This window comes from Cynocephalus volans, chromosome 17 (assembly GCF_027409185.1).
Source record: "Cynocephalus volans isolate mCynVol1 chromosome 17, mCynVol1.pri, whole genome shotgun sequence".
Lineage (NCBI taxonomy): Eukaryota > Metazoa > Chordata > Mammalia > Dermoptera > Cynocephalidae > Cynocephalus > Cynocephalus volans.
In genome coordinates, this window is record NC_084476.1 from 5,924,792 (window position 1) to 5,949,042 (window position 24,251).

General features: G+C 36.0%; 1 protein-coding gene across 5 annotated transcripts in view; it reads left to right on the forward strand.

Annotated features, from left to right (window-relative positions):
• Nucleotides 1-24,251, forward strand: part of SETX (senataxin) — a 69,885-nt gene that overhangs the window by 39,671 nt on the left and 5,963 nt on the right. For 2 of the 5 annotated variants that reach the window (XM_063081570.1, XM_063081571.1), the window contains exons 12-23: nucleotides 1,767-1,940; nucleotides 3,885-4,117; nucleotides 5,284-5,451; nucleotides 6,013-6,169; nucleotides 11,292-11,393; nucleotides 11,584-11,699; nucleotides 12,891-12,962; nucleotides 14,985-15,134; nucleotides 16,109-16,216; nucleotides 19,219-19,406; nucleotides 19,991-20,083; nucleotides 21,879-22,043. In XM_063081570.1, the coding sequence (XP_062937640.1) occupies nucleotides 1,767-1,940; nucleotides 3,885-4,117; nucleotides 5,284-5,451; nucleotides 6,013-6,169; nucleotides 11,292-11,393; nucleotides 11,584-11,699; nucleotides 12,891-12,962; nucleotides 14,985-15,134; nucleotides 16,109-16,216; nucleotides 19,219-19,406; nucleotides 19,991-20,083; nucleotides 21,879-22,043 (1,726 nt within the window). The remainder of the gene's footprint in view (nucleotides 1-1,766; nucleotides 1,941-3,884; nucleotides 4,118-5,283; nucleotides 5,452-6,012; nucleotides 6,170-11,291; nucleotides 11,394-11,583; nucleotides 11,700-12,890; nucleotides 12,963-14,984; nucleotides 15,135-16,108; nucleotides 16,217-19,218; nucleotides 19,407-19,990; nucleotides 20,084-21,878; nucleotides 22,044-24,251) is intronic. The other 3 variants (XM_063081572.1, XM_063081573.1, XM_063081574.1) reach the window with 3 other exon arrangements.

Consider the following 24,251-nt stretch of genomic DNA (forward strand, 5'->3'; position numbering starts at 1 on the left):
GCCTGTGCACGTTCATGGACATGTATTTTATAGTCTCTTGGGAAAATATCTAGGAATGAGGTTGTGAGGTAGTATATAGTAAGTGTATGTTTAACTTTTTAAGAAGCTGTTCAACTTTATCAAAATAGTTGCACCATTTCACATTCCTACCAAAGCAAAGGATGAGCATTACAGTTGATCCATTACCTTGCCACCACATTGTTTTGTCAGTGTTTTTAATTTTGGCGGTTCAAGTGGGTATGTACTAGTGTCCTTATTATTTTAATTTGCTTTTCTGAAATGGCTAATGAAGTTGAGACTTTCTGGCCATATCCCCTTCATATATCTTTCTTCTATTTTTAGTTGGATTGTCTGTCTTCTTATTCTTGAGGCATATGAGTTCTTTATATATTCTGGAGACAAGTTATCAGAATTATGTATTCAAAATATATCCTCCTACTCTATGCATTGCCTTTTAATTCTCCTAACAGTGTCTTTCAAAGTGCAGAAGTTTTGATTCTGATGACATCTAGTTGATGACTTTTTTTTCTTTTATGTTTCATGCTTTTTGTGTCCTGAGAAATGTTTGCCTAATCAGAGGTCACAATTTTTCCTTATGTTTTCTTCTAAGTTTTATAGTTTTATTTTCATGTTTACATTGATGACCACTTTTTAGTTTAGTTTGGCATATAATATAATGTAAAGGTTGAGGGTTTTTTTGTCTTTTTAAAAATAAATATCTAGTTTTAGTAATACCTGTTGAAAAAGACTATCCTTTCCCCATTGAAAAACCTTGGCACCTTTGTCAGAATATCAGTTGACCTTAACTGCGGGTGTATCTTTGGACATTTTGTTCTGTTCTCTTCATCTGTGTATCTACCTTACACCAATATCATACTGTCTTGCTTATTGTAACTTTATAAAAAATATTGAAATATGATAGTTTAATAATTCCAGGTTTGTTCTTTTTAAAAAGAAGTTTCTTAGCATTGTTATATAAAGTTTAGAATCAACTTGTCAATTTTTGTAAAAATGCCTGTTGGTATTTGGACTGGGATTGTTTTAGATTTAAAGATTAATTTGGGGAGAACTGATATTTTAACAGTATTGAGTCGTAGTTCTTGAACTTAATGTATTTCTCCATTTATTTAGGCCATCTTTAGTTTCTCTCAGCAGTGCTTTGTGTCTTTCAGGCTGTAATTCTTTCACATATGAGTATTTTATTTAAATTATCCCAATTTTCTGATTCAGTAGTTGATTCTGTTTAATGCCCGTACTTAGTGCTCCAATTCAGTATGTTATTGCTAGATTCAGCAACTGGTACCAAGCTTTTTTATTCCAGTGTATGTTGTTTTCCCAGTCTCATTTAGTTTGCAACTATCCTTTCCCCCTACTTGAAATGCTGTCAGTAGGTTCAAAATTCTTATATGTACTTTGATCTGTTTCTGAATTTCCTCCTGGGATTTTGAAAGTGTGGAACAAATGAGAGAACCTCTTGATTAAAAACCAGAATAACATTCAAGGAAAGAACATGTATTAGTTACTTTTCAATATTATGATTTTATCTGTTTTTGTCTTTGTAGCAGTATTTATGAAAAATTTTTTTAGTATTCTATAATTGATATTTTAAATTGATTGGATTATATTACCATTTTGAAGTATATGCACAGTCTACTAGTTCTGTATACTTTTGAACTTAGTACAGTGATTTAACTTTTTTGAAGTTTATCTTATTGAAAATAATTTTGTTAGAGTTATATACATAATGACTTCTTGTTGTTGCATAGTTTATCTGGAGGAATGCGAACTGGCTAAACAGCTTCATCCAAAGGAAAATGATTTGGTGTTTTTGGTTCTTGAAAGACTAAATGGAGAGAAGAAAGATAGAAAGAGAAATCACATGCAAGATCTCCGTGAATATTACTGTGGTTATATTCATAAATTTCGTCGTACTTCAGTCAGTAAGTAAATAATGAGGCACTGACACGAAATACATCAGATATAAGCTTTTATCTTCTAATTTCCTTCTAAATTGTGTTTTACCAGCCGTGTATTTGCTGTGTTGATCATTTGCCATTCAGAGTCCCTTTTCTAGTTTTTCTAGACTCACCTGGTAAAGACCCCATATTTATTGCTTATAACTTTATGATTTAAAAGCTTTATTTTGTAACATCCTCTTCTTCTAATGCATTCCTTCACATGTCATTGTGTTTGTTATGAAACAGTCCATTTGCAAATCATCTGTTTGTTATATCTTAAATCACATTCCAACCTCGGTTTTGTGGCTCATTACCAATGAGATGACCAAACATAAAACTCATCGTAAGTCAGCTCGAGGAATCTGTTTCCATCACTGCCATCCTTTGGATTGTAGGGACTTCTCTCACTTAGGTAATGTAATAAAAATAATATTAGCTTGAATTTAACAAGTTTCTACTGTATGCTAAGCAATGTGCCTTGTCCTTCTAGTGAACATTTATCATCTTCCCCAAAGCCCTGCAGTGTAATAGGAACTATTCCTTGCTCATGAGGAAACCATTGCTCAGGGATGTTAAGTTAACACATCCAAGGTTGTTGTCAGTATTAATCAGTTGTTCTGGAATTGAAACCTATTGTTTGATTGCAAAGTCCACATTCGTTATTTTATACCAAGCTGCCTTTCTGATATTTGCAACTTTTCATAATCTTGGTGATGTGAAGAGAACATGATTTCATTATTCCTTCTTTTTGTATCATATCTTAAAGGTAGCAACAGAGCTCCTTAGACTTCAGCATCGTGCTGTGTTATAACAGGTGTATTGTGTTTGTTATTGTGACAGAGCTTAACTGTTTTGTATAGAATGTATTTAGAAGAGTTGCAACAGGGATATAGGGCTTAATCTCTGTTTTTGGCTCTTGCAAATGATTATATATGCTCAATTTTATTTCTAGGACAGTCTTCATTCCTGAATTCTCCTCATGGATCAAAACTGTCTGTTTTACAGTTCTCCATTTGGAGATCTGTTAGGCATTTCAAACCTGTTAAACCAAAAATGAATGCTGATTTTCTTCCTGACATTTGCTCTTCCTTTAGTCTTTCTCATCTTGGTAAACAGGGCCTTCATTCTTTCAGTTGCTCAGGCCAAAAAACTTGGGGTCACCTATGATCTTTTCTTTCTCTCACACCCTATGTCTAATTTGTCAGCAAATCCTATTGATTCTTCCTTTGTGATATATACAAAATCCAGTCCCCACCTCTACTACTACATCCTGGACCAAGCTCCTGTCTTTTACCTAGTTTATTGCAATAACTTTGTTAAGTGGTCTTCTTGCTTCTGTACTTTCCCCATTGCAGTGTATTCTTTGTTTTGCAGTGAGAGTGATTCTTTTAATATGTAAGGTAGAGCACATGTTACTTCCCTACACAAAGCTGCTGTGTGGCTTTCTGCCTGACTCTGAATAGTGTAAAGTCATTACTGTGGTCTGAAGAGCCCTGTAAAATATAGCTCTATTTTACTCTTAATCTAGTACTCTTCTCTTTACTTTTCCTTCTAGCCGTACTAGCCTTCTCCATATTCTTAAAATAACTCCCATTCCTAAAGGAGTAGGTCCTGACTAGCCTGTCTACTACCTCCATCCCTCCTCACTTGCTCATTCCCTTTCTCTGCTTTCTTCATAGCACTTATTACCACCTACATGTTTATTTGGTTATCGGCCTGTCTTCTAGAAGAAAGTAAGCCTCTGGAAGAAAGAAACATTACCTCGATCTTAGGAAGCATTCAGTAAATATTTATTAACTGAATTATTTAAATACTATATCATACAAAAAACATAAGTTGTAAAACACCTAAATATGAATAACCTTTTAAACTGGAAAACATTATTCACTGGTAACTGAAATTGCTTTTTCTCCTTCTTGGTAATAGCACGTAATGGGAAATCTGAGTGTTACCTTTCCATCCAGACACAAGATAATTTGCCAGCCAATTCGAACGAACTTGTGAAATGTGTTGTAGTCAGTTCTCTGGTCACTACACAAAGGAAGTTGAAAGCCATGTCTCTGTTGGGTGGTCGGAACCAGCTGGCCAGAGCTATTCTGAATCCAAACCCCATGGACTTCTGTACAAAAGATTTACTGACTACAACATCTGAGAGAATTGTGAGTGATGTTTATATAGTACCAGAAAATTTCATGTTTGGATATTAAAGTGTCACATTTTTAGCTGCTACTGTATGTTTACATTAAAGACATGAGGCAGCGAATGCACAATGGTGTTTGGTGTTTGGTTTTCTTTAATATTGTACAGTATATAATTAGGTTAGCTTACTTAAGGAAAAGGTATAGTACAATAAAAAGTTGAAGGTAGGCTGGAAGAGTAATATTAGAATGGTAGGTTAGTATCCTACTTAAATGTTTATTAGGTGATCAAAATCCAGGAATAGGAGTCTTGGGTCTAGAGGAGTTAATTTTGCTTTTGACTAATTGGTGAAGAATTGACTGGTATTGTTGCATATGCAAAGATGAAGTTGTCATCTTACATGAACACATACCTTTCACTGTAAAAGCTGTGTATAAAATCCAGGGAATTAACACAAAGAAATACAAAAGCAAACTAGTATTTTTTGAACCCCTATTGTGTGCTAGGGCTCTCACGTGCATTATCTCAGTCAAGTCTCACCTTTTAAGGAATCCCAGATTTCATGAATGACAGAGGCTGAGGCTCAGAGAGGTTAGGAGTTTAGTGACCTAGTTTGTATGTGAAACTGAAATTTAGACTCAGATCTGACCCTGACATTCATGCTTTTTCTACTATATCACATTGTGTTAGGAAAGAAATAGTTGGGGAAGTTTTTACTATCTAAGGAGAGAATTGACTAAAATGAAAAGAAACAAATAATAAATGGAAGTATAGATTAGTTAAATGCAATTTATAAGAATCACAAACAGAAATACCGAGTGGTACTTGTAAGCAGGCTGAAGCCTACAGACATTAATTAGTAATTTGTAAGTAATTAACTTTCTTTCCAGTAGCGAAAGTGGTTCTTTTTTTTTTTCTTGATTTTATTTTGTGGATATACAATGTGGTTGATTATTGTGGCCCATTACCGAAACCTCCCTCCCTCCTCCCTATCCCCCCTCCCACCCAACAATGTCCGCGAAAGTGGTTCTTAGACTAGAGATCACCTAGGGGGCTTGCCTGACCACAACCAAAGCTTTTGTCTGACACAGAATGGAAGGAATTCAAACGGATGTTTTTCATTATCTTCCTCTCCTACGCCACTGGAGAAAAAACAACTCATTCTCATGAGTGTCTTTCTATATAGATTGCCTACCTAAAAGATTTCAATGAAGACCAAAAGAAAGCAATAGAAACTGCATATGCCATGGTGAAACACTCACCATCAGTTGCCAAAATCTGTCTAATTCATGGGCCACCTGGAACAGGAAAATCAAAAACTATTGTTGGCCTCCTGTACCGCTTACTGACAGAGGTAGGTAGGAGTGAGGGCACCGGTGCTGTTTAACTGGGTGTATTGTTTTACTTAACTTGAATTAACTGACATGTAAATAAGTATTAAAGTGCTATTTCCCTTCACTTTTTCATATATATTTTTGACATTGTGTGGAACTGTATCAGAGAAAGGGGTGGCAGAGGGAGGGAAGGTAATAAAGAAGTAAAAAGAGCAGAAAACACTACCTTTTGTGAAACAAATCCTAAAGATTAGAATGGTGGTCTTCAGGCTTCATTATACATTATACATTATACATCTAATGCCAGAAACTCAACCTGTCTTGAGTATATTCCTGGGCCTCATTTTGGTTGGATTGAGTATTGATAAAATAGATGGCAAAGGCTTGGAGCAGTTATGATAAAATTTTGTGCCAGAGTAATTTTAATATTGTATAAGATGTAGATGCTTTTATTTAACTATTTATTACGGGAGCTTTCCAACATACAAGGAAGTAGAGAAAGAAAAACCTTAAAATTATGTAATAGAGCTCATCAGTATTTTTTGTGTGTGTTTGTTTGATATATGTGTGGCAAATTGTAGAACCAGAGGAAGGGGCATTCAGACGAAAACTCCAATGCCAAAATCAAACAAAACCGGGTCCTTGTGTGTGCACCTTCTAATGCAGCTGTTGATGAACTTATGAAAAAAATTATCCTCGAATTCAAGGAAAAATGTAAAGACAAGAAGAATCCTTTGGGTATGATACTTATGTGGGTTTTTAATTTTTTGTTTTCAGTGTTTTGTGCGGGCTGCTTTGAATGACAGAGCACGCCAATCCTGGTAATAACTTCCACTTGGGGCCATGGTCCATATGTACTCATTGATTTATTTAGCAAGTTTTTTATTGAGCATTTACCCTGTGCCAGACACTATGCCAAGTATTAAGGTTTCAACAGTGAAAGCTTCAAGGAAATAGACAGTCTCACGGGGAAGTATACAGTCAGTGGGCTATTATAGTATAGAATGATAAGTTCTGTAACAGGACTAAAATGTGGGGTGTCTTTAGATACTTCAGAGGGACCTTTGATTGAGTTGTGTGCTGGTCAGGAGAGGCTTTTGGAGGAAATGATGTCTAAGATGAAACCTGAAGAACAATGAGGGGTCAGCCACTGGCAGTGAGGGGAAGGGGACTCGAGCAGGGGTTCCTGTAAATAGAAAGGACCAGTGCAGCAGAACCTCAGATAGTTCAGTATAGCTAGACTATAATAAGCTCTGAGAAGGCGGCAGTTTTGATTTGTTCACTGCAGTATCCCCAGTGCCTAGAACAGTGGTTGACACTCAGTTGAGGCTCAAAAGAGGTTTAGTGACTGAAAAGCTAGAGCATTGCAGGTTGGTGAAAGATGAAGCTTTAAGTAAGCATGGGCTTATTAGAAACAGTACAAACAATTGTTTATAGTTACTGAGTGCTTGTTATGTGTCAGTAATCCTCAAAGTAATTCTGTGAGCTAGGTATTAAATTATCCTACTGTCTACACTTTATAGGTGGGGAAACTGAACTGTAGAGATGTTAAATACACATTAGGAGTAACTATTTTCAGTAAAATTCACATGATAGTGAAGAATATTAGCACAGATGATTGAGGACACTTGAGCTGTGAAGACGTAAAATCATTTTTATTTACTTAACCTTAGCACTTATTCTTCATTCCACTCATTTTGAGTGATATAGTTATGCCTTTATATTAGACTCCTTTCCCAAGCTCATATGTCTTGTCTTCCCTGCCAGATTTTATTTTCCTTGAGCATACCTGCATCAGTTAGAATTAGATCCAGTTGCAAATAATAGAGACTCCAAATACAGTGGCTTTAAAAATGATAGAAGTTTCTTTCTTATTCAAAAGCCCAGAGGGGGGCAGTTCAGGACTGCTGCCCAAGTCACTGGTATGGTGACTCTGCTTCAAAGAGTCTGTGGAGACTTAGGCTCACTCTTTCTTATCATTCCACCATGTGTGGGCTCCGTTCCTTAGTGCACCTCATGGTCAGGGATAGCTGCTCTAGCACCAGTAATCACATCCAGCAAGTGCAAGAAAAGATGAAGAAGGGTCAAAAGGTACATACTAGATATATTTTCAGGAAGGTTCCTAGTTGCTGCTAGTACACACCCAGCTACCAGAGAGTCTGGGACAAGGCATCTGTCTTCTGAGGGATCACACACGTTTTTCCTTTCACTTCATGTGTGTTACTTACATGTAGAATTCATTTGCTCTTCAAACTTAGAATACACTGTCAGTCAGCAACTGACTTTTTCCACTTGCCATTTGTGAGATTGATGATTTTATGTATAGCTGTCATATTAACTGCTGTAGGGTGTTTCATTGTATGAGTACACAATTTATTCATAATCCATTGATAGAAATTCAGGTTATTTTCAATTTTTTGTTATTACAAACTTTATTACAGTGAACATTCTTATACTTGTACATATTTCTCCAATGCAGGTAAAAAATGTTGACTGCTGTGAATAAATGAATCGTAGTGTGTAATACTATGCAACAGTTCAAAGGAGTACATGCAGCTTTCTAGGGCATGCTCTTCACATTGTGGGTTGTGGCCAATTAGTGGATTGTAAAATCAGTATAGAGAGACCAGAATTAGCATACTTTAAAAAGTTAAATAGAACAAAACAAAATAGAAAAGATCGAAGTATAGAGAGTGAGGGGAAGTATTGTTTTGAGAAACTCGTTTCAGTGTGAGGTTATGTGTGCATATACTGGGTTTCGATGTGAAGTGTGCTTCATGTTATAGGTCACGGTTAAAAGAGTTTGTAAAAGCATTGGTCTCCAGCACACATATATTTAGAAGTGAAATGTTAGAGTGGAAGGGTTTGTACCTCTTCGGTTTTCCAGATAGTGCCAAATTCTTCTTGAGAGTGGCTGCACCAGTTCACACTCCCAAAAGCAGCCTGCGCAGTGTGCACTTGGTGCACTTCTCACTTGCTTCTCCCGGGCGCATGAGCCTGAGTGCTTTTTCGGGTGTGTGCTGACTACACAGCAGGGCCAGGGCTAGGATGAGGCAAGCCAAGTGTCTCAGCTGGATTTTTAATTTTTTTTTTAATCAGAGAGCATATGATGTCTTCTGTGAGTATGAGCTTCTTCTCTTTTAGTACTTTCATTTTCCCTTCTTTTCACTATTTCCGGTGGCCCCGGGTGTCCTTTAAGGAAATACCTCAGACTCCTGTCCATTAAGTACGATGTTTGCTTCTGTGTTTTGTATATACCCTGTGTCAGGTTAAAGAGTTACTTTCTCATTAGAGTTTTTATCATGAACAGGTGTTGAAATTTATTTCATGTTGTTTTTTTTTAAACCTGTTGAAATGATAATGAGGTTTTTCTTTAATCTGTTAATATGGTAGATTACATTGTTTTTCTAAAACTATGTTTGATTCCTAGAATAAGGTTAGCTTGGTCTTGTATTATAATTTTTAACACACTGCTAGATTGCTAATGCTTTATTTAGGACTTTGAAATTAGTGTTCATAAATGAGGCCAGCTATAATTTTTCTTTGTCGTAATATTTTTGTCTAGTTTTAGTATTGAAGTTAAACAGACTTTACAAAAAGAGTTGAGCATTTTTTTGTTTATTCTTTGGAGTGCTTCATATAAGACAGGTTGTTCACTGTAGGTTAATTGGATATTAGTGTTGTTTTATTTTGTATTTTTTGTCTGTTTTTGACAGAATGGGTAAGTTTATATCTACTGCTTAAATGTCTTTACAGGTCTATTCAAGTTTTCTAGTGATTTTATTTTATTATTGTTATTGGTTATGAGTATTCATGAGATACAGAGCTGATTGTCACCCCTCATGCCCAAGATGTGAAGGCCAGATTCATATTGGCAGCATGCCCATTACCACAAATTGCGTTTGTACACCGTGTCCCCCACCCAATTATCCCCACCCTCCTTTCCCCTCCTCCTTTCCCTCCCACTCCACTTTGTATCCCAAGGTATGTTCTCTTCCTCTGCAAATCCAACACACCACTGTGGTCTTTCTTTCCTTCCTTCTTTCTTAGCTCCCACTTATGAGTGAGCACATGTGGTATTTATCCCTCTGTGCTTTGCTTATTTCACTCAGCATAAGTTTCTTCAGGTTCATTCATGTTGTTGCAAATGGGAAAATTTCATTCTTTTTTGTGGCAGAAAAGTTTTCTAGTTTTGAGGGAGTTGTGCTAATTCATAATTTTCAAGAAAAATTTCTCTTTCTACTTAGGTTTTCATATATGTTGGCATAAAGTTGTTCATTGTATTCTCATTTTTTAAATCTCAACGGTATTTGTGGCTGGGACCCCTTGGTCATTCTCTACATTATGTATTTATTCCCTAAATCCATGTGTAGCACAGACCTGTGGTTGGAAAGTCCCAGAAGAGAATTTATTTTTTCCCCAGCTGAGTCCAGGTCAAGATAGATACACTTCTTTTTCATTCTTCCCTCTCTTCTAGACCACTTTGCTTTCTGGTGGGCATTACAATCCAAGCCCCCATTATAGAAACTCTATTATTTTTGAAATAGTAGTTTTGCCAATGTAGACATTAGTCAAACTCATATAATTAAAGATGTTAAATTTTCTGCATCTTACTGAATATAAATTATACCTCATTAATGTTGACTTAAAGAGCAAACGAACACCTTAGCACTTAAACAGTGACCAACCCTTACCCCATACACTCCTCCCTTGGGGAAGCCACAGCAGCTCTGGGGCTTTCAAGTCTCTTTTTCAGCGCTCTCTTTGTTTTCAGCCCCTAGAAATTTCTCTTCCATTCTTATAAGCTTACCTTGCAATGTAAAAGATGTCTGTTATGATTTATGGAACATTTCTGGGTTATAGTGGGGTAGGTGTCCTGGTCATCTCATCCACCTTTCTGGTGGAAATATAAGTGAATTAAGTCATTTTGAAACCCTCAAGTAAATGTTGGCCAGAGAAATTGGCCTCAAATTTAGGAGAATGAGCTGAGCTAGGATCAAAAACTATGCTATAGATAACTATATAAGCAAGGCATTAATTCAGCATATATTTATTGTACTTACTATGTGCTAGCCACTGTTCTAGGCAGTGACCCAAAACAAAACTCTGTGCTTATGGGACTTAATGCTCAGTGGAAGGAGATAGACAGAAAGCAGATAATTATGTGGTGTGTCAGATGGTATAAATGCTGATAAACTCTTCATGATTGCTATCATTTAACCCAATGATGCAGTGTGAAAGTTTTAGATGAAATAATAACATGTGGTAACCTGAAATAAAAGTGTGGTTGATAAACAGGTAGGTTAAATGATGTTTAGTTTTTGGAATTATTAAACCCCACCATTTCCATTATTTTGTGTCTCTTAGATTCTGGAGTAGCAATGTGATGTAAGGCATAGTTTCAAAAACTTTATTCTGAGTATTCTTCAAGAAAGGATTTGATGGTCAAACAAGGTTCTATTTTGGAAATTCAAATACATATTAATATGTAAAAGTCCTTGAAATATTCTGTGGTAAAGAAAATTGCTTTATTTTATTTAGTTTTTTAACTCACCATTTCCCAAATCTATTTTGCTATGGAATGTTCTACAGAACATAGTTCGAAAAACATGGGTATAGTAGAATCTCAGCTCTGCAGTGTACAGCTTATGTGACCTTGCTAGCTTTTATTAGATCAAAGAGATAAATACTTGCCTTATAAGGTTGTTATGAAGAATATCTAAAATGATATAGAAGTCGTCTCAAGTGTAGTCCTGTTGACAGTCATATTAGCTGCCTTCTCTGATTGTTAATGTATTTGCCTAGTCAGGATTTACTAGCAGTGTCTTTATTAATCTTTACATGTGATTTTTATCAACAGGGAACTGTGGAGATATAAATTTAGTACGACTGGGGCCAGAAAGATCTATTAATAATGAGGTCCTAAAATTCAGTTTGGACAGCCAAGTTAACCACAGAATGAGTAAGTAGTGAATACAGTGCATACTAATGTTTTCTCGATTTCTTTTTGTGTGGTAGATGATGACTTGGGCACTAAGGGTAGTTTGGAGACCCTAGAAACAATCTAGCCTTGGGAGCTAGTTTTCCTTTTCATTGTGTTTGCATATGTATATTAGAATTCGCATATAATTTTTTATTTTTATCTTTATTAGAAAAAGATTTACCTTCTCATGTTCAGGAAATGTATAGAACAAAGGAGTTTCTAGATCACCAACTAGATGAGCTTTCCCGCCAGCGAGCTTTATGTCGAGGTGGACGGGAAATACAGGTATCTAAACATTTCTTAATTCTCTTTAAGTAAAAACTCATAGGTACACAAACTAGTTGATGATATTTGATGCCATTCTTTTCCTGAGGAATGGCATAATTCATGTATAAAAGTGTATACTAAAGGGGTATGCCGTACATACATCAGGTTAGCAGACTTTTTTTGTTTGTTTTTTGGCAGCTGGCCAGTATGTGGATCTGAACCCTTGACCCTGGTGTTGTAACACTATGCTCTAACCAACTGAGCTAACGGGCCAGCCATAAACTTTTTTTGTAAAGGGTAAAATAGTAAATATTTTAAGCTTTGCAGATTATGTGGTCCCTGTTGCAGCTACTCAGCTCTGCTATTATAGCATGATAGCAGCCATAGATAATACTTGGACAAGTAGATGTAGCTGTGTTTCAATAAAACTTTATAAAAACAGGTGGTCTGTTGAATTTGGCCCATAGGCTGTACTGCCTTATGTTAAAGCTCTGCTGAATTATGAGGTATCTTTCAATTGCAACTTCAAAAAGCCAGTTGAAATTAGGTTAAACGAAAAGGGAATTTACTGGATCATATACCTGGGAAATCCGGGAGTGGATTAGTTTCAGCAGTGCTGATCCAGAGACTCAAATGATATCATTTCTTCACCCTGTATTTGTTTTTCTCTGTGTGTCCATTGTCTTCAGGAGAGGGTGAGAAACAGCATGTTTGGGCTTCATCATCCCGACTTACAAACCCCATAGGGAGAGAAGTTTTATCTCCTAGCATCCATGCATCAGTTTCATTGAGGGAGGGACTCTGATTAGTCCCTGGGTGGGTAGGTCTGATCTCTGTATTTAAAGGAATGGGTGCCATGATTTGGCCAGGACTGTATTACCTGCCATCACTGTGGCCAGAGGAATGGTTGGAGTGTGAATGACAACCTCATTTGAACCACCTAGAAATTAGTGGAGGAATGATGCTCCAAGGGTTGGGATGCTAAGCACATAGCATACATATAATGCCCTGGACGTAACTGAATCTTACACAGCAATGCAGAAAGTGCATCAGAACTTTACTGGTAGAGATAATAAGGTGGGTTATCAAGTTTTTCATTGGTTAAAAAAAAAAAAAAAAAAAAGTCTTACTCTTCTGAAATGCGAGGCATTGGAAAGTATTTTTAAATGCTTAGTTTAGTTTTAATGATAGCATTCTAATTTTTTCCAGAGGCAGGAATTAGATGATAAAATTGCCAAAGTTTCAAAAGAAAGGCAAGAACTTGCTTCTAGAGTTAAAGAGGTAAGTAGTTAACCTGTAGCATTTCCTTGATTTTTATTTTATTCAAGTTAATTATGAAATAGTTCGGACTTCAGAAAATCTATGGGCTTTTCTCAATTACATTTTTTTAAATGTTTATTATGAAAAATTGCAAACATCTATGAAAAAATGGTGTTATTACAGTTGACCCTTGAACAGTGCAGGGGTTAGGGGCACACCAACCACCCTCACAGTTGAGAGTTTGAGTGTAACTTTTGACTCCCAAAAACTTAAATACTACTTAATAACATACTATTAGGTAGGTTACTTAATTGTTTAGGCAAATATGCCATATCTAACCAGAAAATTCCCACTCTATTTATTGAAAAAAATCCATGTATAGGAGGACCTGTGCAGTTCAAACCCGTCTTCCTCAAGGCTCAACTGTACGTTTACATTTACATTTTTTCTTTAACTTAAGAATGAATTCTTATCAACATCTGAGATTTCTAAGAAAGAGGTGATTATAAATTATCTTTTCCCTATTTTAGATCTTGGTGTATATTTAATATTCTTCTTATAAAGTGCTCTATTTCTTCTCCCCATCCACTGCAAAAACAATTATGGTAATTATCAGATGAATAGTGAATGAAAATAGTTTTTTAGTGTTTTCCCTATTAAAAAGAAAATCACGTTTGTGAGCTTTAGGAAGAGGGTGGCAACTGTGAGCCCTCCAGCACACCAGTCTCATAGAATAACAGTGGACAGGATTTCACCTGAGAAAATTCAGCATGTTTTTTTTGCAATTCTTGGCTTAAAGCATGAACTTTGTATTTGTCTTTGATTGTAAGAATCCTGTAACATGGATAGCTTTTCTCGAGTATTCTTTGGATGTAAAAACATCGATAAGATTTAAATTAATTGAAGTGAGGCTGAGCCAGAGGTATGTCCTGATCATTAGAATGTAGCCCTAATCAAACCAAGGGTGGGGGCTGGACAATCGGTGACGTTAGTATTTTTGAGCTTTTTTTGAATGTGTTATTAGCCTTCTCTATGTAGCTAAATAAATACACTTGGGAATTAAATGCATATTTCCATTAGCAGTTTATTTATTTAAACTAAAAATTATATGAAATTAATCTTCCCAAGTTTAAGGATGAATCCATCCATGTTCATGGGTGTTGTGCTTTTTGCTACTTATCACGTGTTCTGTGGACCATTGAATTAATCGTGCTTGGCAGTTTTGCTCACTAGATGGCTTAGAGGAGAGGTATCTCACAGTGCTTTGGCCTGTGAGCACTAGAAGACCACAATTGCCACCCTTTTCATGAAACTCACATTCATGTCTTCAAGCCCATGGTTGAATATATCATGTATGCAGACATGAATCACCATGACTTCTCAGTAGCAGAAATAAGCAAACCAGAATCTCTGATAAAAACAATAGTTTATTAATTTGAGCACTAAATGGTATGCGTTGTGAGATGTCATTCATGTTTTCTGGCTCCATCATAGTATAGTGTTATAGAAATAGACCAACGTTTTTCTTACTGTGGAAATAGAATGGTCATCAAGTTCACAGGCATTTATGTTGGTACTAGCCTTTATAAAAGAAAGAACAGCATTATATACTTAAAAACTAACAAAAATGTATGTTCAAGCTTAGTTCTAACCCTGGTTTTACTCAGATAATTGCTTCACAACTCATAAGAGTTAGTTAATCTCTATTTATTCCTACATACATCTGGCTACAAGAAGTATTGTAATCTACTTTGACTATATCAAATCCTGAAAAAAAAAAAATTTTTTTTTTTTTTTTTTGGTATTTTTTTAAATGTGCTTAAATCTTTTTCTAAGCTTAGACTGCAAAGCACAGTATTCTTTCTGGTGGTTTCTGATTATCTTGTATATTTCTGCTGCTTTCTAGATTTGAGGTTTCCCTCTAACTTCTATTAAATATGTTTCTGTCTCATAATAAATGGTGAGTGTTTTATAGTAGAAATAGACCTATCATAGTCAAGGATTTATGGACAACTATTAATTAACCTTTATTTGTTCTCTTAGGTTCAAGGACGCCCACAGAAAACACAGAGTATCATTATCTTAGAATCCCATATCATCTGCTGCACATTGAGCACAAGTGGTGGTTTACTGCTTGAATCTGCTTTTCGTGGGCAAGGGGGTGTCCCCTTCAGTTGTGTTATTGTTGATGAGGTCAGTGATCAGTCAGCCATACACCTTTGACTAGTATTGTGACGAGTAAGACTTAGATGCATTGTGGTTGCTGAGATGTTGATAAAATGGTTTTTCTGCATCTGATTTTTACCTGCCACTATATGTGTATTCCCTATGTTGAAATATGCTGCTAAGGACAGATTATAGTTAAAATTGCTTTTCCACTATTGGGGTTACAGTTGTTTATAACAAAATCCCTGCTGAGTGACTGTCTAGTTCCTGCTTGGAATATCTCTAGTTACCTTTTGAAGCAGTTTTAATGTAACTTTGGTCAGCTTTGAGCTATAACATTTTCAGTGAACATCTTTTGTCCTTAGTTCATTCATTGAGCAAACATTTTTTGGGTACCTACTGTTTGCCAGAATATAGAGTCAGAAGGCAAAAAAGATGTAGTGTGAGATACAGTGAATCATCCACCATTCACCAGAATGAAAGAACAGAGAGCGGGGGAAGTGTTGAAATAATTGAGGGAAATGTCATTGACTTGAAGAGAAACTTGAGTCTTGTGACTGAAGAAGCCTACTGAGGAACCAGGAGGAAAGATGAGGGACACACATACACACATACACACCCCTAATGTGATTTCTGAACTTCAAAGATAAAGTTCTAAAAGAACTTTAGAGGAGAAAAAAGTTCTCTCAGGCTTGTGCCAGGCAGGAACAAAGAAAACAAACCTGGAATGTACATAGCCTTCTCATGTGGAGCTTTGACTTCAAAATACATTTTATTGTTTATTTTGTTTATTTTGTTTAGAGGGTTTGTTTTCTTATTGTTTGTTTGGTTTTCTGATCAAAGAAAATCATTATTTTTGATATTTGGTGCAGAAGGAGAAGTGTGGCACTTTTCTGAATGGTTAGAACTGTAACGAATTAGATAAACTGTATATGTATACACTAATAACAAAGATATTTAAGACTATTTCTTCCTTCTATACTTTTTTTTTTTTAACCAAGGCTGGGCAGTCTTGTGAAGTTGAGACTCTTACTCCACTCATCCATCGCTGCAACAAGCTTATCCTAGTAGGAGATCCTAAACAGCTCCCTCCCACAGTCATTTCTATGGTATGTTTTTAATGTTCAGGTTGCTTTAAAGTAGAAGCTTTTTGTTGTTTTTGGGGAGAGACGGAGGGCGTCTTTCTTAAATTGGTATCTCTTATTTGTTGGGAAAAGTAGGGAATGACTGAGAAAAGAGAAACACTGTGTGAGTCTTAATAAGTGAAAACCTCTGAAAATTTTCCTTTGTTCATAGTTGTGCTTCTGTGTGCATGTGGCAGGGGCAGCATAGGTGATGGAGACCAGAAGCTTAGATGGCTATTATTCCATGAGTGCCAGGTTTTCCCTGTTGGGAAAAGTGGTGTGCAGATATTTTAAGGGTGTATCTGATTTGTTTTAATAACACAAGCACCAAAACAGTAATAAAAGAAAAACTTTAAAAGCAAGGAAAAGAATCCCAGCTTCCTGATTTACATTTAAATATGTGCAAATATGTGGAAAACATTATAAAGAGAGATTATTTTTGGAGTACATTTCCAGTTTTAGAATTATTTTTTTTAATTGAATCATAATGATACATATTTTGGGGGTTCAGTGTTGACATATGTTGATCAAATCAATATTACTAGTATATATATTGTTACATATTGTATTTATTCCTTATGCCCCTTGTCCAATCTCTCCCTATCCCGCTCTCCCTCCCGCCTCCCACCACTGATAACCCTAGATTTTTTTCTCTCCCTCTGAAAGAGTACTGGTTACTGTGTTGATTTGTTGCCTAGATGATCTATCCAATGCTGAGATGTGTGTTCAGGTCCCCCAGTGTTATCATAGAGTAGATCCAATTTTAGAATTTTGTATTCTGTAGTATAACAAAACATCTGTGCCCTTCACATCATCTCAAAGTGAAGGTGACAGGAAAAGAAAAGGGATTAATTGTGAACTCTGTCTGTGGGGAAAATAAACACCTAGATTGTGGTCTGCTGTACTTTTTTTTTTTTTTTTTAATCTTTTTTAGTCTCAGAAATGCGTATCAGAATTGGAATTCCGTAGGTATTTGGGATAATCTGAATAGGCCTTAACCATGGTTTTGAAATGTAATAAAATTTATATTTTTTTACTAATACATAGATTATTTATAGAGTAGTGGCCTCATAAACAATCGCAGAGAACAGATTAATTTCAAAGCATTTCTGTTTAATTTCAGAGTGAATGCATGTGGTTCTTTTTGTTGTTGTTCATTTTGACTTTGGAATTATTCAGAATGATGGTGAAGTTCTTTGTGTGACATGTGGGCACAGGTGTGTGATCATGCTAGGGTGTGGCCCAGAAGTATGCCCATTGCTGAGGGAACACCTGTATCTATGGGGAAAAACTGCTGTGGTGACTTTGTTCCTAAAGATAATAATAATGCAGCTGATTTAACTGCTGGAACGGCCTCGGCATGTAGTGAAAAGGGATTATTAGTGAGCCTCATCTTTACTGCCTACTTTAATGATTGATAAAAACAACAAAATGAGAAAAGTCAATCCATGTGGGCTTTTTTATCATTACTGTGCAAATGTGTAAAACAGGCCTATTGAAGAAAATAGTTAATTTCCACATCATGCTTTTCTAACCACTTATTTGTAGGAGAGTAACTCTGAACAGTTTAGTGTGACTATTTTACAGATTTTGCTGGGCATTTGTGTATGCTTTTTTTTTTTTTTTTTTTCCAGTATTTATTGAGTGCCAACATATTTCAGACACTGTTTTAGGTGTTCGGGTTATGACAGCAAAGAAAACAGACAAAATTTTTGCCCTCATAGTGCTTACATTCTAGGGGATAACAGACAGTAAGTAAGTTATAAAAATATGGTGTATAATGGTTATAAGGTTTCTATACGTGTATATGTTTGTGTGTCTGTGTAGATTCTGGTTTTGCTTAAAATTGGTGAAATCATTCTGTGCAGATTGGCTTTTTTCAGTCAATAATAGATCAGGGACATCTTTCCATGTCAGAATATATAAATCTGTGTCATTTTGTAGTATGGGCTCAGTATTTTTCTGGAAGTAGATTTGTTATCCTGTAGCAGTCCTTTTTCCTCAAAGAGAGGATTCAAAATTAGGTTTTGGCCTAACTGGAGTAAACTTTTGGGGATGTAGATGAAATTATCAAGTGTCTATTAAAATTATTATTTTATAGTTATGCAAACCTATTAAAATGACATGTGTAAATACATTAAGAAGTTAATGCCTTTTTTCCACTTTTATAGTTTGTGCAATAGGTTTGTTCACACTTTGCACACACATCTTTGATGCTAGTGTCTCCAGCATCACTCATGAAGATTCCATCATTTAGCAGTTTTCAGAGCACAATTTTACTTCTAGATTATTTAAGATATAATACTTCTTGAATCTTTGTATGATGTTGTCATTGAAAAGTATATCTCAAGACACAACTGATAACATTAAGTTTTCTTCCCTTGTCATTTAGGTCATTGTTTTTCAGATTGTAGGTTATAATCCCTTTATTTAGTTTGGGAGATCAATTTAGTTAAGTCTATAGTTTGTCTTCTCCATTGGAATATAAGGTTTTTGAGACTTGATCTTAATCATCGTAGCAGTCGTAGCACTCCAAATTGTGGTTGCTCAGTACATATAGGATGGATAGATGAAGACATTTTTTCTCAAAAGGCTTGTTTATAGTGGCATTTAGTATTTCTGGGACATTCCCCAGACATAATTGTTAAAGTCTGTTACATTTCTTCTTTCCTTCCTTTATTATTGATTTGGGGTGACCTCTCTTAGCATCAGAATAGCATCAGTTGTGGTCATTCACAAGATGACCTATCTTTTGTAAGCGGTATTTTGATTCTAAATAAAGAGAAAATACATTAACTTACATTCAGGATACATGGCTTTTGAGGATCAGGGTCAGAAACATCTCCTTTTTCTGAATCTATGGTTTTAAGAATCTTATGCCACCTAAACCATGCCATGTACATATTACAGCTCAGTAACTTTTATAAATAGTGGGAAAAATATAAACAAATTCTTGTAAATTATTGCTTTATTTTCCTTCTCTCAAGAAGGCTCAGGAACATGGCTATGACCAGTCAATGATGGCTCGCTTCTACAAACTGCTGGAAGAGAATGTAGAACAAAACATGATTGGCAGACTGCCTGTTGTACAGCTTACTGTTCAGTACAGGATGCATCCAGACATATGTCTCTTCCCTTCTAATTATGTTTATAACAGAAGCTTGAAAACAAATAGGTGGGTTCCCTTCATTGCTTGTGAGCTTATTTTATTTGTAGGTTTAGCTGCTTAGGAACACTAGCCATTTTACTTGTATTCTTAGGACTTGCCATAAACAGCGTGTATCATGAAGGTTTAATAATTTTCTCTAATTATGGAAATCATCATATAGATTACAGAAAATGCAGATGAAAAAGGAAGTAAAAAATTGCACATATTTATACTACCCAGAAATAATCATTGGTAACATTTTGGTTTATCTACTTCTAGTCCATTATTTTTATACTTTTTTTCTTTTTAAAATTTTTGGAAAAAAAATTGGACCATATCCTACATAGTGTTCTGTGACTTGCTTTTTTCACTTACCATATTATGAGTAACTTTCCAATCATAATTGTTATATTTTAATTACATGGATCATTTTGCTTAGCACTAGAATAGAAAGTCTGTTTTGTATGTTTCACTTATACATGGGTATAAAAGAAAGCCCCTCTTATTCCCTTACTTTCCCCAGCCCTCTCCTCCACACAGAAAAAATGATAGTAATAAAATATTTTCTTTTAACTTGGCTTATATTCTGAATGGTGGCTGCTTTTTTATAGGCTGACTGAAACCAACCGATGTTCATCAGACTGGCCATTTCAGCCTTACCTTGTGTTTGATGTTGGAGATGGTTCAGAAAGACGGGAAAATGAGTATGTTCTCTTCCTTCAGTCCCTGTTGATGCTCCCGAAATTGTCATATTATTTTTGTTCAGATTTATACTAAAAATATTTTCCATATATCTCTCTCTGCCTAGTGCCAGGGCATAGTCATTTTCACTTAGCCAGGTTGATAACTTGTCCTTTGTATTGTGTAATGGGGATAATATTACCTAACATGTGTAAGTAAGCAGTTGAGTAGATATGTGCTGAGATCACATCAGCGAGTGAAACAGATGTGGCCCTATTGCAAGATTATTAGGGCTAATGGGGAGATAACATGAACTAGGTAATCACCTAGGTAGGTAATTATTCCAGTTGGGTTAAGTGCTATGAAGGATACATATAGATTCAGTTGAATTAAGGTGTAAAGGGGAATAAGGAAGTAGAGATAGAGGTTGGACAATACTTTTGGGGGGGGGCGGTGTCTGGTACAGGTATTGAACCCTGGACCTTGGTGTTATTATTAGCACCATGCTCTAACCAACTGAGCTAACTGGCCAGCCCCTGTACAATACTTTAAGGATTCCCAGTTGTGAATAAGGGAGCATGTTCAGGAAGTCTGTAAATGATAGCAAAAGGAGTGGTGGTGTTGCTAAATAGTAAAAATGTCAGAGAAGCCAGGTGTTCTTGTAAGAGAGTACAGGAGTAGTAGTCTGGAGGCAGCATTGTTAGCACAGGTACAAACGCTGCTTCTCTATCATGAAGTATGTGGAAATATAAATTCCACTTCCATATCATGAGAGGGCTGCTGAGCAGGTGGTGTCCTCAAGTGAGAATCAGGTCTTAATTGAGATAAAGAGCTGGAGAGAGGGAACATTCTTTGAAGTCGTTAAAAATTCAGAGGAGGACTCAGCCATGGGATCACAGTGCCCAACGGATTGCAATGTAAAGGATTTAGTGGGGCCTGTGCAGTAAAGCAGAGGATTGAGAGAGAGTTGAGACCCCAGAGCATTATGGGGATAGAAGGTCACAAGAGGAGTGTTGACCAAAGAGGCTGGACCTGAGAGAAGACCAAAGAAAATGAAGATTTCAGAGATGGAAGAGATAGCTACCTGACTGGGTTATGTATATAAGAAGTCTTGAAGTTAGGATAGTAGCTATTGGAGGCTCCTAAAGCAAGATGCATTAGGTAGCCTCAGGAATAAAGGCACACCCCCTTGTGTTGGTATGTGTTGGAACTGGTATGGTAATGAGGTGACACATGTAGTTTGTGGGGTGGGTAGGGAGTGTAGGATATGAGGCCAGTGAGGAGGACAATGAGGATACAAGCCAGCTGCAGGGCCCCATGTTCAGTTCTGAGAGCCACATCATTCACACGTAGTCTGTGGATGGCATTTCTTCAGTCATGTGGTGCATGGTCTGTATGGCCAGTGGTGGGAGTTAAGAAAGATAATACATCTAAAGCACTTTCTCAGTGTTTGAAAGATAGTAAACCCTTAATTAGTGTTAGCTATTTATTATTCACATCTTCATTGTTATAAATACTGTTCTTACTCTTGAGCTATTCCTGTTTTCACAGATGAAGAAATTGGTACCTAAACTTCAGTTGACTCCAGACTCTTTTCTCTCTGCAACTTCACGTTTCACTGGGCAATTATTTTTATGTTTATTTATGATACAGCATTAATGGTCATTCTAACAGCTCTTTGAGTCACTGCTGGCTGAGTAAAAGATGAGGACTATCTGCCTGCCCTTTACTGTAATGGGAAACAAACTAAGAAAGTTAGCGATGTGACTGCTCTTAGTTTTGATATGTTGTGTTTTCTTTTTCTATCTTATTACTTAGCTCATTTGTAAATGTTCAAGAAATAAAACTGGTGATGGAAATAATTAAGCTTATTAAAGACAAAAGAAGAGAAGTTAGTTTCCGAAACATTGGCATAATAACCCATTACAAGGCTCAGAAGACGTTGATTCAGAAGGATTTGGACAAAGAGTTTGATAGAAAAGGGTGAGGTATTTTTACAGATATTTCTAATTTTTCTGTTGAATTAGAAAGAAGAGAGGGGATAAAGGGAAAGAAGAAAAGGAAACTTTAGGCAGTGGTCTTAGACCATTTAAAGTGATTATAATAGCACAAGGAGACTGGGATGCTGGCTTTCGTAGACTTGTGCTGTGTAACTACTGGGTCCGTTTGTGGCCTCTATGGACAGGCAGTTGAAATGTCAACATTGTACCTGACAATGGGATTGACTGAGAAACTTTTCAGGTCTTTTCCCTTTAGTTCCACCAGTTGTTAATCTGAATTCTAATTCTTGCAAGACTAGTGAAACATTTCATTTTGAATAAATTATTTAACCCTTTTGTTGCCTTTGTGTACAGTGAAGATCATGTTTGTCTCCTTACCTCAGCAGTAAAATTAAAGATTAAATATCAGAAATCTGTTAACCTCAGTAGTTTCTTAACCTAGAAACACACAGACTATCAAAATTGACTAGAAAAAAGGAAATCTGAGCAGACCTACATAACAAGTGAAAACATACATTTAGTAATCAAACACCTCCCAATGATGAAAAGCTCAGGGCCAGGCTTCACTGGTGAATTCTACCAAATATTAAATCAAGAGTTAACACTAGTCCTTCTCAAACTTCCAAAAAATACAGAACACTTTCTAACTCATTTTATGTGGTAGGTATTACCCTGATGCCGAAGCCAGAGAAAGACATCATAAAAAAAGAAAACTACAGACTGATATCCTTTATAAATATAGATACAAAAATCCTCAGCAAAATAGTGGTAAACTTAATTCAGCAGCATATTAGAAGCATTAGACATCATGACCAAGTGGGATTTATCCCAGGAATGTAAAGTTGGTTCAGCATATGAGAATCAATCAATGTGATACATCATATTAACAGAACAAAGTGGGGGGAAAACCCACATAATCATCTCAGTAGATACAGAAAAAATGTTTGATAATATTTGACACCCTTTCATGATAAAAACAATAAACTAGAAATACAAAGGAACTTTCTTAACCCCTTAAGAGACATCTTTCAGAGAGAACTTTCAGAGACATCTCTGAAAAACTCAGAGCTAATGTTATACTTAATGGAGGTACAATTGGAAGCCTTTCTCCTAAGATCAGAAAGAATGTTTGCTCTTGCTACTTCTATTCATCATTGTACTAGAGGCTGTAGCCAGAGCAATTAAGCAAAAAAAAAAATCCTTTTTTTTAAAAAAAAATTCAATTGTAAATCGGGAATTTTATTTTTTAAAAAGTTTAATAACAGCCATTAATGAGATCTTGAATTTGTCCATTGGGGATTTAAACTTCAATGAATTTTTAAAAATCAAGAAATTCTCCCAAAGGTAAATATCAGCCCTTTTCTCTAAATTTTCAGGATAGATCATTCTTTTGTTTCAGGATTTAAACCATTAAACTTACCCTACTCCAAACTGGATCCAAGTCAACTTGAGTAATAAAGAAGTAAGATTCTTAACTGACATGTGGTCTCCTTTTTCTTTTTCAAAGCCCACCAATTCAGGAGTTTTGTTTGTTTTGTTGGATATGAGATTTTTCTGGGCAAGAATTGAAGAGTAGGAGGCACAGTGAAACAGCCGAGAAAATTCAGGTTTTATCAAAGAAGCCCGTCACGCTGTATATCAGGCCAGTGCAATGGCTCTTCAAATAAATTGCTTGAAAATAGAAACAAGTGACCTAACCTGTAACACAAGCAAAATATAAATACAGTCATGCGCTGTGTAATGATGTTACAGCCAGTGATGGTGGTTGGAGCTTACAGCCTAAGTGTATAGTAGGCTAAGCCATCTAGGTTTGTGTAGTACATTCTATGATATTTGCGCAATGACAAATTGCCTAACAATGCATTTCTCAGAACATATCCCGTGTTAAGTGATGCATGAGTATATATGTGCTTATGTAAATATTGCCTCCTGACTTCCTTTATTTTCACGTGCTTCACTTGAAGTAATATGTGGGATTTCACAGCTTCTCTTAGAGACTGGAACTGAATGTTAAGTTGTTCAGTCATGAGGAGTGGGTGTCCCATTGCCTTTGGTATAAAATCAATTAGCCATAAAATGTATCCTTATTGGAAAGGGGGAAGTAAAACTCTGTCTTCTTATAGATGGCATGATCTTATTTATAGCATCCCTAACAAATCCACACAAAAACTATTAGAGCTAATAAATGAGT